Consider the following 14,907-nt stretch of genomic DNA (forward strand, 5'->3'; position numbering starts at 1 on the left):
TAAAATGTGGTGTATATAAAATGTTTAATATACATCAATATTCTTCAGAAAATTTTACAATTAGCTACCATAATCTTTTTAGATGATACAAAATTTATCGCATAAAATTCAAATTAAAAAAAAGCTCTGATTGGTTCAAAATAAAAAAAAACTGACAAATGTGCAATTAGTGCATTTTTAGGTACTCATATATTATATATAAAATTGAAGTGGTCTTTAAAAAAATATGTATAATTCTAAATCTAAACATGAATTAAAGTATATTATATTGAGCACTCCAAGTTCTTTAAGCGACTGGTACTGTATTTATTAACATTCCCAGCAAGCACATAACGTTGAAACAACGTTGAAATAACGTTGATCGACGTTGATCAACGTTATTTCAACGTTGTTTCAACGTTGTGTGTTGGCTGGGTTAAGTGTAAAGGCTTTTTATTTTTGTTTCTTTTAGATAGTGTTAGATTTGAAGATTAAGTGCTTGCTCAAACAATATTACAAAAACTTATACAGCTATGTTTAAATAAAAAATAAATGGATTTTAAAGAGTTTTTATCCATCGTGAACCGTGTTTTGTACATCATTTAACTAATTTTTGAAATTGAAGTTTTCGTTAGAATAATGTGTCCTTTCCAACTCATTGGTCATTGAGTCTAAGAATTTAACGTCGAATGTTCTTTCCAGTTTAGTTATCTTTTAAAAATGTAATTTTTATTAGTTTATATCAGAAAGAGTTTGTTAGCTTTAAACCATTTATTGAGGTGGTCAAGTTCCTTCAATGATATATTAAGAATAACTAGATATCTAACTGCCGTAAATCGGCGTAAGAAAAAGTGAAGCAAAAATCGGCCATTATGGGGGGCAAAATCTTTACGCTATTTATCAAAACAAATACGAAGCTTATGATTTGTTAAATTTGCCTTCCATAATGGCCGATTTTTGCTTCAAAAAATACGCGGAAGTTAGACATTTTTAATATATCATTGAGTTCCTTATACTTGATTTGATATACCATTATCATGTAATAAAACGTAGAGACCGCCGATTCGTTACTGCTTATCGGTTTGCGGATTGTGCACCGAATTATCTATGCTAAACGGTTCAAACTACTTACGGATTGATTTGATCCGAAAATAATTTATCGGAAAATAATTCGTTAAAATTTTTTCGGATTATTTTTTCGGATTGCAATCCGATTCGATACTTTCGGATCGGATTGCAATTCGAAAAATTTTTTTCGAATTGGAATCCGAACCGATATTATTTTTACGGATTTATACGGATTCAGAATAAAAAAAGCTTTCGAATTAAGATTCATTTTTATTTATTTATAATATTCAAATATACAATGAAACGAAATGATTTCCTTGTTAAGAAATAAAAAAAAGTCAAAATCACACTGAAAGTTAATCATTTTCCAAATTCATTTCCTGGCCACACAATGTCTTGAATTTTACTGAGTTGCTTAGTGTTTTCTTTCATATATACCAACATCTCAACCTTTGAGATTGAAAGATTGGTTCTTCTAGAGCTGTATATATTCCCTGCTGTTGAGAAAACTCTTTCAGATGTTGATGATGCAGCAGGTATACAGAGGTTTTTTCTGGCCAGCCTTGACATTATTGGGTAAATATACTGGTTTTGTTTCCAGAATTCCAGTACATTTGTATTTGCTGGAACTGGTTTTGAATTCAAATACCCCTCAATTTCAGTAGAAATGGCTTTCTTGGTGCTTGTTTCACCTCCAGGATTAATGTAACCTGCACCAAACACTTTCTTCCTCAGTTGTTCAGTGTAATCAAAGTCGTCATCATCTTCATCATCCAACATTGAAGGGGAAGGAGTGCTTTGGCTAGCCAAAATTTCATTTTTTGACAGTTCTTCCATAGCTTTTTTTACTGCAGTTTTGACTACTTCAAATTTTTCCCCCTCATCCACAAAGCACATGCCCTTGCTGTTAGGATCTAAAAAATGAGCTATAGAGAATTCAATATTCATCAACTCCCCTTTGAATCTTTTGTTTAGATCTTCATTGAAGTAGTGAGCAAGCTCTGATGACACCTCGGTTTTTGGCTTGATCATCTCCCTTGCTAATCTTCCTCTGATGTTGTATAGGCAATTAATAACGGAACAGATGCTAACATTCTTTTCACTGCTGCATTTCTCAGAGAATTCTGAAAAGCCTCTCAGAAGCCGGATGACAGATTGAATAGATTCCACTTCATCATCTGTTGGTAAAAGATCTGTCAACTTACAACCTCCAGAAACAGTAGGGTTCGGATTCTTTAAAGAATGCATTGCCGGAAGAAGATCCACCACAGACTCCATTTGATGGAGGTCAGAGTTCCATCTTGTGGGGCATCTCTGTACTAACTTCGTTCTGGAGTTTTTTAAGGCTTTGGCAGCATTAACTAAAGTCATAGCTTTTTGAGAGGACTGGTTGAAGTGACCTACTAATTTTGTTATTTTATGGTTGAGAATTGACCATTTTGGACATCTTTTATCATCGACAGCACCACTGACAACTAGATTTAGACGGTGGTCGACACACCAAATTGCACTTTAAACCCCAATTGATTTCCTAACACCTGCTTGGACATTAGCTGCACCGTCGACTGTTATCCAGGTTTTGACTCCAAAATCAAGTTCCAGTTTGTTGATAGATTCATTGAGCTTCTTGGCAATATTGTCGGCAGTATGTTGTTCGGGGAAGTAGGACATTTCTACCAAGAAGCGCTGTAATTGGAACTTTGAATCTATATAGTGGAGTGTAAGGCTCATGAAAGACAAATTGGTGTGATCAGTGGTCCACGCGTCGGATGTAAAGGCCACTCCATCAAGATTTGACTTGTCTGAATTGAAAATGTTTTTTACTTGTTCCTTGATGAATTTAAAAAGGAGAGGAATGTATTTTGTAGATATGTTCTTTGCTGTAATGGCTCTGAATTGACCGTTGGTTGCAGTTTTCATCATCCGGGTGAATGCGTCAGTTTCTACAATAGAAAATGGTTGAGTGTCCTCAATCACCCATTTAGTAATGTCAACAACAGTTCTTATTTGATTGATGTCAGTAACTTCCCATTCAGGTTTGGTAGCCTGTTTTCTGCCTTGCAGTGTCTGTGTGTTGGAAGTGCCACAAGTTCCACTTGGTCCAGGCTGTGGCGATACTGGTGTATCTTTTTGTGTTTGTGGACATCTCCTCTTTTTTCCTCTTTCTTGTGTTTGTTCAAAATCTGAGTCTTCAGAGGCAAGCTCATCAAAAATGTCTGGTATTGTTGATTTTTGCTTGTCTTTCTTTTCTAATTGTTTATATAAATTCAAGTGGACTCTTTTCAAATGGTTCCTTAAAGGACTTGTGGTGCTTTTATTGATTAAGTATATTTTGCCACAGGCCTTGCATTTTGCCTTGTTTTCCTCCAGATTGTTGAAGAATTCCCAAATATTAGACAGCTTAGGCATCTGAAAAGAAAAAAAAAGTGAAATAAAAAAAAAAAAAGAAACGAATCGGATTGAGTTTGCCATATCGGATCGGACGAATATTTCGGATTATTTATTGAATTTAAAATCCACAAAAACGGATCAGATTGTTAATAAGGATTAATTTTCGGATTAAAAATTCGAAAACACGGATCAAATCACATTTTCGATTTACTGACTTTTTATTGAAATATTTGCCTCAATATTTCCTTAATATTTGCCTTAATAAAACGTGATAGTTTTTGATGCATACAAACAGTTTCCGAAAAAGAACTAATTATTTATTAAGTTATTTGAAAATTTTCCTTAATATTCGTCTTAACAATAAATGATATTTTAGAGGCATGCATAAAGTTTTCAATAAAAGAACTAATTATTTGCCTTAATTATTGAAATGAGCGTAACAATTTTTCAAACTAGTTTTTATCTCTATTTCTATTTTTATTTCTGTTAATATTTAAGTAGAAGAAATATTACAATATAAATTTTATTTAAAATTTATATTATATATATATATATATATATATATATATATATATATATATATATATATATATATATATATATAATTTTATATACAACTACTTTTCTACTATTTACTAAAAAGTATTGCTATAAGGAAAAGCATAGAAATGATCGGTATAAGGTGGACCCTTTTACAGGACCGGACAGCTTGTAAATATTTAAATGTTTTATAATTTTTAGATTTTAAATACCTTTGATACAAAAAAACCAACGGGTACAGACATCCGTCGAACGTCTATACAATGTCTTATTGACGTCTTGGGCCCGTAGGACATTCTTAAGACTTCTAGGGGACGTTCTGTGCCTGCTGTGGATAACCAACAATTAAAACTTATACAATAAAAAATATTCCTATTTATATAGAGTATCTACGAGACTCAATTGGGTGCAATGTGCAAGACGATCCAAAATATCCATATTGCAGAGCAAAAGTTTCGGTAAGTTTTAAATTTGGTTTTTTATGCTCCTTGTGTTTTTTTTAAGTTTTTTATGCTCCTTGTGAATGTCAGTTCGAAAGCTACTTTTAAAATACAGATATTATGTTGAATATTGTTATTGATATTATGTTGAATATTGTTATAATAACGGTTCCTTAGTTTTATTGTTTTGACGGTGGATACGAGAGTTTTATTAAAACGTTGTAACACTTACTAAGAAATAAATTATACGAACAGTACATTCATCATTAATCTAAGGTTATGTTAATTTTTAAAAGGTCAATTTAAGTTATGTTTAATCTTTGAAATCAAACTAAAAAAATAAATGAGTAAAAATTTTTATATCAGTCACATTACTTGCTTTTTGTTTACTTGAGAACATTGAAGTTTTTGTAGTTATTTTTCTAATCTGCAAAGTGAAAACTTAGTCATAATATCATGCCATGTGGGTCTTTAAATTATTCTTATTTTTATCAAAAAATTTTTAAAAATTTTAATTGGAACTACAAACTATATTCATTTTAATTTATTTAGATAAATTATGAAAACTGTATTAACTTTCTTAAAGCTGTAAATAATCTACTAACTCTCTATTTTTATTAGTTAATCTACTAGCTCTCTATTTTTATCAATTAATCTACTAACTCTCTATTTTTATTAATTATTTTGATAAAGCATTTAACCCAACATTTTACAAAGAAATTTTCCTAAACTTTTTACGGAAAGTACTTTGTATATGATAAAGAATTTTATTTTGACTTAAAGAGTGCTTGCTAGAACCAAAACTCTCCATCAATATATTTATATTCCGGTTCGCCTAAGGCTATCAGTGTGTATACTATTGTTATATCAATATGTGTATCAATTAAGTTGGAAGTGAGAAATAGTTTAGTAATTAATAATAAAAAAATAAAGCTATGATTAGATATCAAGATTTAGTACCAAAAAAAGTACTAAAAATTTTGATTAACATAATTAAAAATATTAAAGTTAAATCCTAATTAAAAGTTGAATAGTTTTTTAATATGATTTAAATTAGTCAACCAGTCTTTTAGTTTGAGAAAAGTATATTGTGAACGTTATGCAAAAAATAATTTTGATAAATGAACGAGTTATCTAACAATAGAGCGGTTATAAGATTCTTAGTTTAGATTTAAAAGGTTACATTAGTTAGAGTGGAAGTGAAAAATAAATAATAATATTGTATACAACTAATCATTGTCTCTCTCCAAGTTTGCATTTGTTAAATGCGGCTGCAAAGTTTTTTCGGTATATGTTAATATTTAAAAGTATGTTAATGGATTGTTTTCCAATACAAATTCAGGTTAAAATTTGTATAAGGGGTAGTTTGATTTAGTAAAGTTCAACTTAGTGTATTGCCACAATGCAAAATCAAGTAAAGATTCACGATAAAAAACGAAAGTTTGTGTGCTTGTTCTGTCTAAAAAAAGTTTAATACAGCTTACTGCTTTAAAAGAGCTTACTACTTTCCAAGCATATCGAATATGCCAACTGTATTGGACGAAGATCAATATCAGTGATTCTCGGATACCACAAGGACTCTGCGAATCTTATAGAACAATTTTGCGCAGGACACAAGAGGGGGAAGTACGAACCTCTGCCCTTCAGGAAAAAAATTGCACTACCAATGCTCTCAAATAAAGTTCAAGAAAAACATTCCATCTTAGCAGCAAATAAGCAACTTGTATCTTGAGTTATTTCCAATAAAGAATTATCCCCTAAAGGAACTAAAGCGTGTACACAAAATAAATGTGAAAGAGTAAACACGTCATTATTTTTCAATGACTGTATTAACATATTTCTAATTGTGTTCATATTTTGTTGGCAAAATGTAACAATCTTTAAAAAATGTTTTGGCTATTATATTTAACTTAAAATAAGTTTTTAAAAATGACAAAAGAAGAAGACGTTAGAAAAGTACTTTGCACAAATATTACGAAAAAACCTGATTAGAAGCCATAATTCAGTTGCAAAATAGTTGCAAATACATCCCTACACCTTTATTTAACGTCTTCCCAAACAAATTCGATCCAACGCAAATCTGGCAATGAAGGATAGGAGGTTTTTTAAGGTATAAAACTGGTTAACAGTTTTTATAAATAATCCAAGCCTCTCGTTATGAGAATGCGCAAAAAAAAAAAAAGGCTTTTCTTACAGTTTTGTTGTAAAAAGTTCAAAATGTTTTTTAAATCACAAAAAAAGTGTTTAACGTTCTGAAATTTTTTCTAAAAAAAGTGCAAGAACCCCCTGAAAAAAAGTTTCAAGACAATTAAATTTCTAAAAATTTCTCAATTGTTGAAAATGATGAAATCTTTATGAAGTACGATTATCTGCAAATTTTTGTTGCTTTCTATTATAATGCCAAATATAACGGAAAAGCAGATAAGAAAATTAATTACACAAAACATGATAAGCTTGTTAAAAAAAGGATTTATTTGGCAGGCTTTTTGCAGGTAAGGCAAATAAACAAAATGACATGAAAGTTGTGTATAAAATAGCAAATCCTCCTAACCGTCTATAACTCAAAATTATTGCAAAGTACTGGGTAACTATTAAACGAAAAATGATAAAAATAAAAACTATGCAGAAATGTTAAAGATTTAAAAATTTAATTTAAGAAATATCAAGTTTTGATTGTTATTCTGGGCACAAGGTTATGTGTACCACCAAAGCATAAGCTCAAAATTCTATAAATACCCACGGTAACAATTTAATTTCTTTGAAATATCATATTTCTTATACCAATGTATTAAAATAATACTTAGTTCTAAATAAAAGTTAATGAGAACCTTTTTTAAGTTGTTTCTGTTTTCTACTTTAACACTTATTTCGTGTACACGTCTTATTCGACTCACTAAAGATCTGGGAGACCTCCACTTACAATTAACCCAGGTAAATATTTATACATATTTTCTTTGAATACATGTGTAAATATTACAAATAGTTTTTACATATTCAAAGAAAATCTTTGAAAAATAACGCAAGTAAAAGGTTTCGGAAAGTAAATTTTTCAACAAGTTTCTGATTTTTTTAAAAAACCAGAAGTTTGAAAGTTTAAAAGAAACTTTCAAATTTTTGGTTTTTTAAAAAACTTTAACTTTTAAACTGAACAAAGTTTAAAATAAAGATAAAATATGTATGTTTTGTTTTTAGGTCGAAATAGTGCTCAGCCACCTGCAAGCGCTCCAAAATTGACCTCTCTAGCTCTTTTAAATGTTCAATTAAATACGGTACTCAAATAACGGGTTAAAGAAACCTGTTCCAAAACTTGTTACTTGTGTTTAAATACCAAAACGACATCCTTTCCAAAATCGTCCAAAAACCAATTTTAAAAAACTGATCATAAATACTTAGAGGTACAATATTCATAACTTTAACTTACCTAAGTTAACTCTTAAAACTCCATTTCAATGTAAAGGACCTCATCTGTGGAACATAGGTCTTAATAAAATAATGAAAATTATAACTTTAATAAATAGTTTTAACCAATATAGTTAAACAGTATTAACTTGAAATTACAGACACAAACATTTATTTGTTTTTTTTAAGTTAAAAAAAAAAAAAAACGTCTTATAATATTTCTTATTTTATCAATTTATTTTGTTGTTGCAGTTTATTGTTGTTTTTTTTAACTATGTATTAACTTGTTTTATTGATGAAACTTTTAAAATAAGAACATTGCAAAATGTTTATAAATGACAAAACAAATGATAATATTTAAATAAAGTCTTGTGAATCATGCTATTTAATCCCAAAAAGTTTCATGTGAATACTTTTTTAAATTCGGAATTGTCACGATTGACAACACGATTGACGGCACGGTTAACTACACGGGTTTCAAAGTGAAGTGGTACGTCTAAGCATTCAATCCCAGAAAACTTCTGGTGGGTAACTTCTTAAGTTCGGAATTGGCACGATTGACGACACGGTTGACGACACGGTTGACAGCACGATTGACGACACGGGTTTCAAAGTGAAGTGGCACAATTGTCATTTTCTAAAAAAAGTCCTCTATATGTTAAATTTTTATAAAAAAGAGCTCTTCGGCACCTCCGGTGTCTTTGGCCCTGGTTGATGGAGTTAAAGGTTTTCTCAAGTTTCGTCTAAGCATTGTTGATACTAGCTTACCGTCTCAAAAATAAACCTCTCACTCAAATGATGGGAAAAGACATTGGAGTTAAGAGTCACATTCTCTTTGCTGTATCAGAAGATTTGCAAGAAACCCATTCTTAGATTGAACAAATCTGATTACTAAAGTATGCATCCTTGTGCATGCTGTGACGTCAAATCCATGTGCTAATCTGGAAATTTGCGAACACTTAGATTAATCAAATCTAGCCTCGAGTCTTTTCAGCAATCTAGCGGGGTTGTTGCTCGCGCAAAGTTGTTTGGAAATATCATTCGAAAGCCTGTCATCAGTAGGCCTGACAATGTTCCGATTTTTGAAATAGTTCCACCAATGAAATTAAATCTCCTTATCGGGGTCGTCAAACATCTTTTAAAGATACTTAAAACTGCGTGGATAGAATCTAAATATTTTAAACATTTTAATCATTACATGCTGTTAGTAATTATTGTTTTTAAATATTGCATGTAAAAATATTTAAGAGCATTTAACTAAAAAACTATGTTAAGCTTTTTTTGAATGAACTTTTTGTAGAAAAAATCAAAGTTCATGTCTTATAATTTATTTAAATTATAAAAAGTCGGTTTATATAGGTATTTTTTCACTTAGTTTTGAAAGTTAATATATTTAAGAAGGTTTTAAGGGCCAACAAAATATCTTCAGACAGAAACGGTTTCTTTGTTTTACCAACTGATAGTCTTTAGGTCAGGTTTTGAACTTTTTGTAATAGGAAACAAGAAGATAATTACACTATGCATAAACCAAATTAAAACAATTTTAAAATAGCATATCAGTATTTTAGTCTATAGATTAAAAAAACATGTAGCAATAAAACAACTATAGTAAAACTTATTGTTATTACATAGTAAAACACTATCCTATGTAACCTTTTTTTGACAATAGTGACCGAATATTACAAATCGAATATCAAATTATGAATAACGTTTTGAAACCTATGTAGCAAAAACCTTACAAAATATTAACTTAAACTGCCATAAATCTTAAACCAGTTTACCAATCCGACTGATCGAATTTTATCCATAGTTTTGTGTGGCTACATACTCCGTTTGCATATGGCCACACTATACGTTTTCATCAAGTTATATGTAGTGAACTCTATATACCACAGCTTATAGTTTGATAAGAACCTAACTTCTTTATGAAATTGCATCTAGTGGATCTCATTCTACTGGTGCTTTTATTGTCGCACTACAAAGTCAAAGTTTCATTTAATTAGAACATTCAAATTGAGTTATTTACCGCGAATCGAATTAAAAGATATCAAAGTTTGCATCACGGAGTAGCTTGATGTGTACGCTATCAACTTATATAAGTGGCATTTTTTGGTCAACTAGATTGGCAGCATCAGGATCCGTGCTAACCATCAATATTTGATAGTATTTTCATTGCGTTGAAAAACCGTGTTTTACATTTCAGATACCTTATCAAATTTATATTCTTTTATTAACTTTATTTTATTTTTGTACATTTTTTTGAAATAATTGGCTTATTACTATTTTATTGTTTAACGCTTCTCGGTGATATAACCCTAAGATCCTCTCTGAGTTCTTGTGTTCTTAAATAGCAACCTTGGTCTAGCGCTTAGTGTTCTGACTACAGAATTAGAAGTCCCTGGTTCAACTCCGACTTTAGCCATATATGCATCATTGATAAAGGCGGAGGCATGAACTTCCTGGTTAAATGCTATTTCTTTAGCTATCATATGATGTGCCCATACCAAGAGTTAACTAATTATTTTCATTTAGTACAAAATAAACTTAAAATTTTTTTTTGAAGTTGTTGTTTTTATTCAGTGCGTTAATGTATTGCTGTCATTGACAACAAAAGTAGATCTTTTATTGTTTTGAGAGCCTGTGTACACAACAAAAGATTTAATTTTTTATATTTATTTCTTCAAAAGTGGATGCAAGCAAACTGGAGAAATGACCCATATTATAAAAAAAATGGAGTTGATGGATCTGTGTGTTCAATAATAAACTACTTGAGTAAGGTAATTAGCAATTTTTTAAATTTAATAATGTTATCATAAATGCATATAAATAAAGTACTCAAGAAGTTTATTTTTTTAGGTGGAAAGATTTTGTCCTTGTATTGTACCTAGTAATCCTTCATACCCACATTGCCTAAATAAAGTTAAAGTAAGTAACTCAAAAATAGATATTTTAAACATTTTAAACTCACATTTAAATAATTTAGTTTTTTTAAAGTCTTAGTAAAAATTTATTGCTAAGTTAACTGAACGATGTTCAACAGAAAGGAACCAACCGATAATTCAGCATACCATAATATTTTATCGCTATTGAATTCGCTACTTCTTGTCTAATATTTGTAAATAAAGAACCAACTGCAAAATCAACTGCTCATGTGTTATAAAGCAGTTTTATAATGTTGATTTTTATGTCTTTTAATTGTAAATTTTATTTTTGTTTGTCATTTTCTCAGTTAGAGATTTTTGTTGTAGATTCCTTTCTGTTTAATGTTGTCCAATTATTTTTTTAAAATTATATTTGGTATTGATTTATATTTATGTTGTGCATAGTTTTATTTTACATTAGGAAATTTAATAATTTTAAATTTTATTTTCTCCTATTTTGTCGTCTCTATGTTTTAAGTTAAAAAAATGTTATATGATGGAAAATATTTAAAGATGATGGATGCAGATATATAGATGTTTAGTAAATGTAGATAGTAAATTGCAAGTTACAGAGTTGCTCAATTACACCTCGTAACTATTGAATATTGTAAACAACTTAATATCAGTTGTTGTCAAAAATATAAAACAAAATAGAGCTTGCTAAAAATAAAGTATTTGCAGTTTAAAATAATAAAAGTTGTGTTACCTCTACTTTTTTATTTTTACAAATTTGATTAAACTATTGTTTTAATTTGTAGGTTTTAATATAGTCAATTTTTTAATATATGGCATAATATGTTAATGTACTACAGTGAACAAAAAAAGAAAAAAACATAAAAAAAAAACAAAGAAATTAAATTTTATTTTTAATACTTCTTTTTTAAGTGGATGCTATCGAACTGGCGAAATGATCCTTATTATAGAAACCATGGAGTTGATGGATCTGTGTGTTCAATAGTTATCTACTTGAGTAAGGTAAATGGCATTTCTTTTTTATTCATATAAATGTTATCATAAGTGGTTGGAACCATATCTTCAAATTTTATCTTGAGGGAGTGAAAATATTATATGCTACATCACAAATTTAGAAATATGTCACTATCAAAAACCACATCAACTGGTGTAAACAGTAAAAAGTTAAGGAAAAGGTCTTTAAGGCGTTGTTTAATGTACAGTTTAAGTTTTAGTTATAATGCCAATAGACACAATAACTTAATTTTACAGACTATATATATAAACTTTATGCTTATAGATTTATAGATTATAGATTTTATAGCAACCTGATAAACATATATCAAATAAATGTTTTATTTGTGTCTAAAGGATATCCTCTCTTGCAGAGGAAAACAATATTATTGTAGCTATCTATAAAGGTCTTTTTAAATAAAAGTGGAATATTTATGCATAAAAACTAGATATTTTGTTAATAAAATGTGCTGAAAACAGCGAATATTTATTTAAAAATAAGACCAAGAGCTAAGCAATTTAAAAACAAACAAACAATCAAACTTATTATCAATTAAATTGTAATTCAATTTCGTAGGCGACAAATAAATCTAAACCTGCACAAAATTTATTTCAATACGGACCTTGCAATATTTAGTTTAATTATCCATATTTAGTTTAATTATCCATATTTAATTTAATTATCCATATTTAGTTTAATTATCCATTATTATCCACTTTATATAACAAAAAAGATTATATTTTTCAGCAAATATTTTTGCTATATTTTATTTTCTACTTTTTAGTTGCTACAATGAGTTATTGTTTAGTAACATTGCAATTGTTGTCACACTATTACTTTTATTATTAAACTGTGTTCAGACTACAAGAAATAAAAAGAAGAATTATATATATATATATATATATATATATATATATATATATATATATATATATATATATATATATATATATATATATATATATATATATATATATATATATATATTTATTTATTTATTTATTTATTTATATATATATATGTATATATATATACATTGTTGCTTTTTTTTGTTTTTTGGTTTACATTTGTAGTTTGTTGTAGATTTTTATATAACTGGTAATAAAAATAGTAATATAAACTTAAAATGATAGAAAGTATAACAAACTAAAAAGGTATATGAAAGAACTTTGCAAGGATCTTGTCGTTAGAACCTTAAATGAGAATTTAACAATGATAAGATAAACAAAAAGTTATTAAGCTTTTACAAATCTACAAGGTATCTGAAGAAAGATCATGAGGATCTTTCATGAGAACTTTATACAGAGATAAACCAAAATATAAATTAAAAAGCATAAAAATAATAAGTAAAATAAGCAGGAATATTTTTGAAGGAATAATAAAGTAAGTAGGAATATTTGTTTAGGAAATATTTTTCAAACAAAATATCTCCTTAACATATCATGGACTTGAAAAACAAAATTTTAATAAATTACAAAAAGTGACAAGTCAAATTCCAAACGAAAGTTTTTCTTTATTTAAATGAGAGCTTTACTTAAGTCATAAGAAAGCTTTTGTTTAGTCAAATGAAAGCTTTTATTTATTTTTTTATTTATTCAAATGAAACCTTAGCTATCGATTTTCGCTGATTTCTCATAAAACATTTAAAACATTGCGAATACAATGTGAATACAATGCATTGTGAATACAATACATTGAAATAATATTTTAACAGAATTGATTTGTATTACACGCATCTGATTGTTATGAAAGCCATTCTAAAATAAACTTATCTAGAATGTTAGAAAGTGTATTATCTAGAATGTTAGAAAAACATATCTAGAATGTTGAATAGCTGGAAAAATTAAGTTGAAATAAAAAAGATGATGGCGCCAGCAATATGCCAAGTGGGATCTATTAGGCTAAAAACTTCTCAATCTATAGACTATTTATAAATGAGCATTGCAGTGCACTGCCATATTCATTTATCAGAAAGTTTTTCAGGTTCAACAAAATAGATATTTTAAACATTTTAAACTCACATTTAAATATTCGACTTTAAAAACTATGAATAATGATATTTTAAAAAGTTGACAATATATTCATTTTAACCTTTCATCCCTTGGATGTTAAATTTTCAAGCAAAATTTAGAAAATAAAAATCTTAAAACTCTTTGTCTTGTTGAAGATGTCTAAACTTGATGTCTGAACAAGATATCTGAACAAGATGTCGAAAGAAGATGTCAAAAGAAGATGTCTAAACTTGATGTCTAAACAAGATGTCTAAACAAGATGTCTAAACAAGATGTCTAAACAAGATGGAACAGCACTTGTTTAATGCTTAAAAGAATAAACAAATAAAGAATTCCTATTCCGTCATCCCTAGCGGAACTTATCTAAAATACTGAATATTTCCACTTGTGAATCTAAATTAATATTAAACATTATTAAATTCCTATAAACGTTTTTTCAAAAAATTAAGGAAATAAGTTGAAAAAAAAAATTTTTTGTTCTCTCTTAAACCAATTATGTGCGCATTGAAGAAATTTATATTAAAATGTAATGCCGATTTAAATCTTTAGAAAACAGTCCTGTTAAGATTTCTTTAATAAATCAATTATTCTGCAAAACAAATAGTTTAAAATCTTTGCACATCATGAGAAATGGATACTGAAAAGATAGATATAAAATAATTAAAACAAATAAATAAATTCTGGAGAGTAAATGAAAGTTTATGCTTCTAAAAAAATTATTTTTTTTTGTAATGAAGTACGCTTTATTGTAAATGAGAATCATAACATTTAATTCTAAAAAATAAAAAGTACTAATTGAGCTAATGAAAAAAAAAGTTTATATTACGTACTAGTTTCATCAAATTTAAAAATTCAAATTATTTTTCCGAAACTTGGGGACTTTGAGAGAAAAGACAGATTTAAGTTCAATAAAATTCGTTTTCTACAAATGTTTCATAACTATGATTTGTATAGGAACTTAAATTGCTCATAGTAAAATATAATAAATCTTATAAGTATTATAATTAATTAACACAATTTAAAAATTGCGTGACGTAATTTGAGGACAGCTTTTTTTTTAGAATGATGTTTTAAAAATAACTCAATGTTAACAATTTAATTAATTATAAAATACTAACTACTAACCCCATTTTCTGTTCCAACTAGATCCAATAATGGGGCTTGTTGGAACATTTTTTTACAGCTCTCTG

The 14,907-nt window shown here is 28.3% G+C and overlaps 2 protein-coding genes across 3 annotated transcripts in view; one reads left to right on the forward strand and one right to left on the reverse strand.

Moving 5' to 3' along the window:
- Positions 1-14,907, forward strand: part of LOC149883569 (alpha-1,6-mannosylglycoprotein 6-beta-N-acetylglucosaminyltransferase A-like) — a 29,796-nt gene that overhangs the window by 13,911 nt on the left and 978 nt on the right. Inside the window, exons 2-5 of one of the 2 annotated variants that reach the window (XM_090097894.1) lie at positions 4,363-4,436; positions 10,505-10,594; positions 10,674-10,742; positions 11,624-11,713. In XM_090097894.1, coding sequence (XP_089954020.1) covers positions 4,363-4,436; positions 10,505-10,594; positions 10,674-10,742; positions 11,624-11,713 — 323 coding nt within the window. Of the gene's footprint in view, positions 1-4,362; positions 4,437-10,168; positions 10,280-10,504; positions 10,595-10,673; positions 10,743-11,623; positions 11,714-14,907 lie in introns of those variants that run through there. The other variant, XM_090097895.1, reaches the window with a different exon arrangement.
- LOC149883572 (E3 SUMO-protein ligase ZBED1-like) lies at positions 711-3,491 on the reverse strand. The gene is made up of 2 exons (XM_090097893.1): positions 941-3,491; positions 711-770 (listed from the first exon to the last, which is right to left on the reverse strand). Exon 1 carries the CDS (start codon positions 2,416-2,418, stop codon positions 1,408-1,410), a length of 1,011 nt encoding a protein of 336 aa, XP_089954019.1. The 5' UTR covers positions 2,419-3,491; the 3' UTR covers positions 711-770; positions 941-1,407.

This window comes from Hydra viridissima, unplaced genomic scaffold (assembly GCF_058129835.1).
Source record: "Hydra viridissima isolate aposymbiotic clone 2 unplaced genomic scaffold, HvirCarnegie_v1 scaffold_9, whole genome shotgun sequence".
Lineage (NCBI taxonomy): Eukaryota > Metazoa > Cnidaria > Hydrozoa > Anthoathecata > Hydridae > Hydra > Hydra viridissima.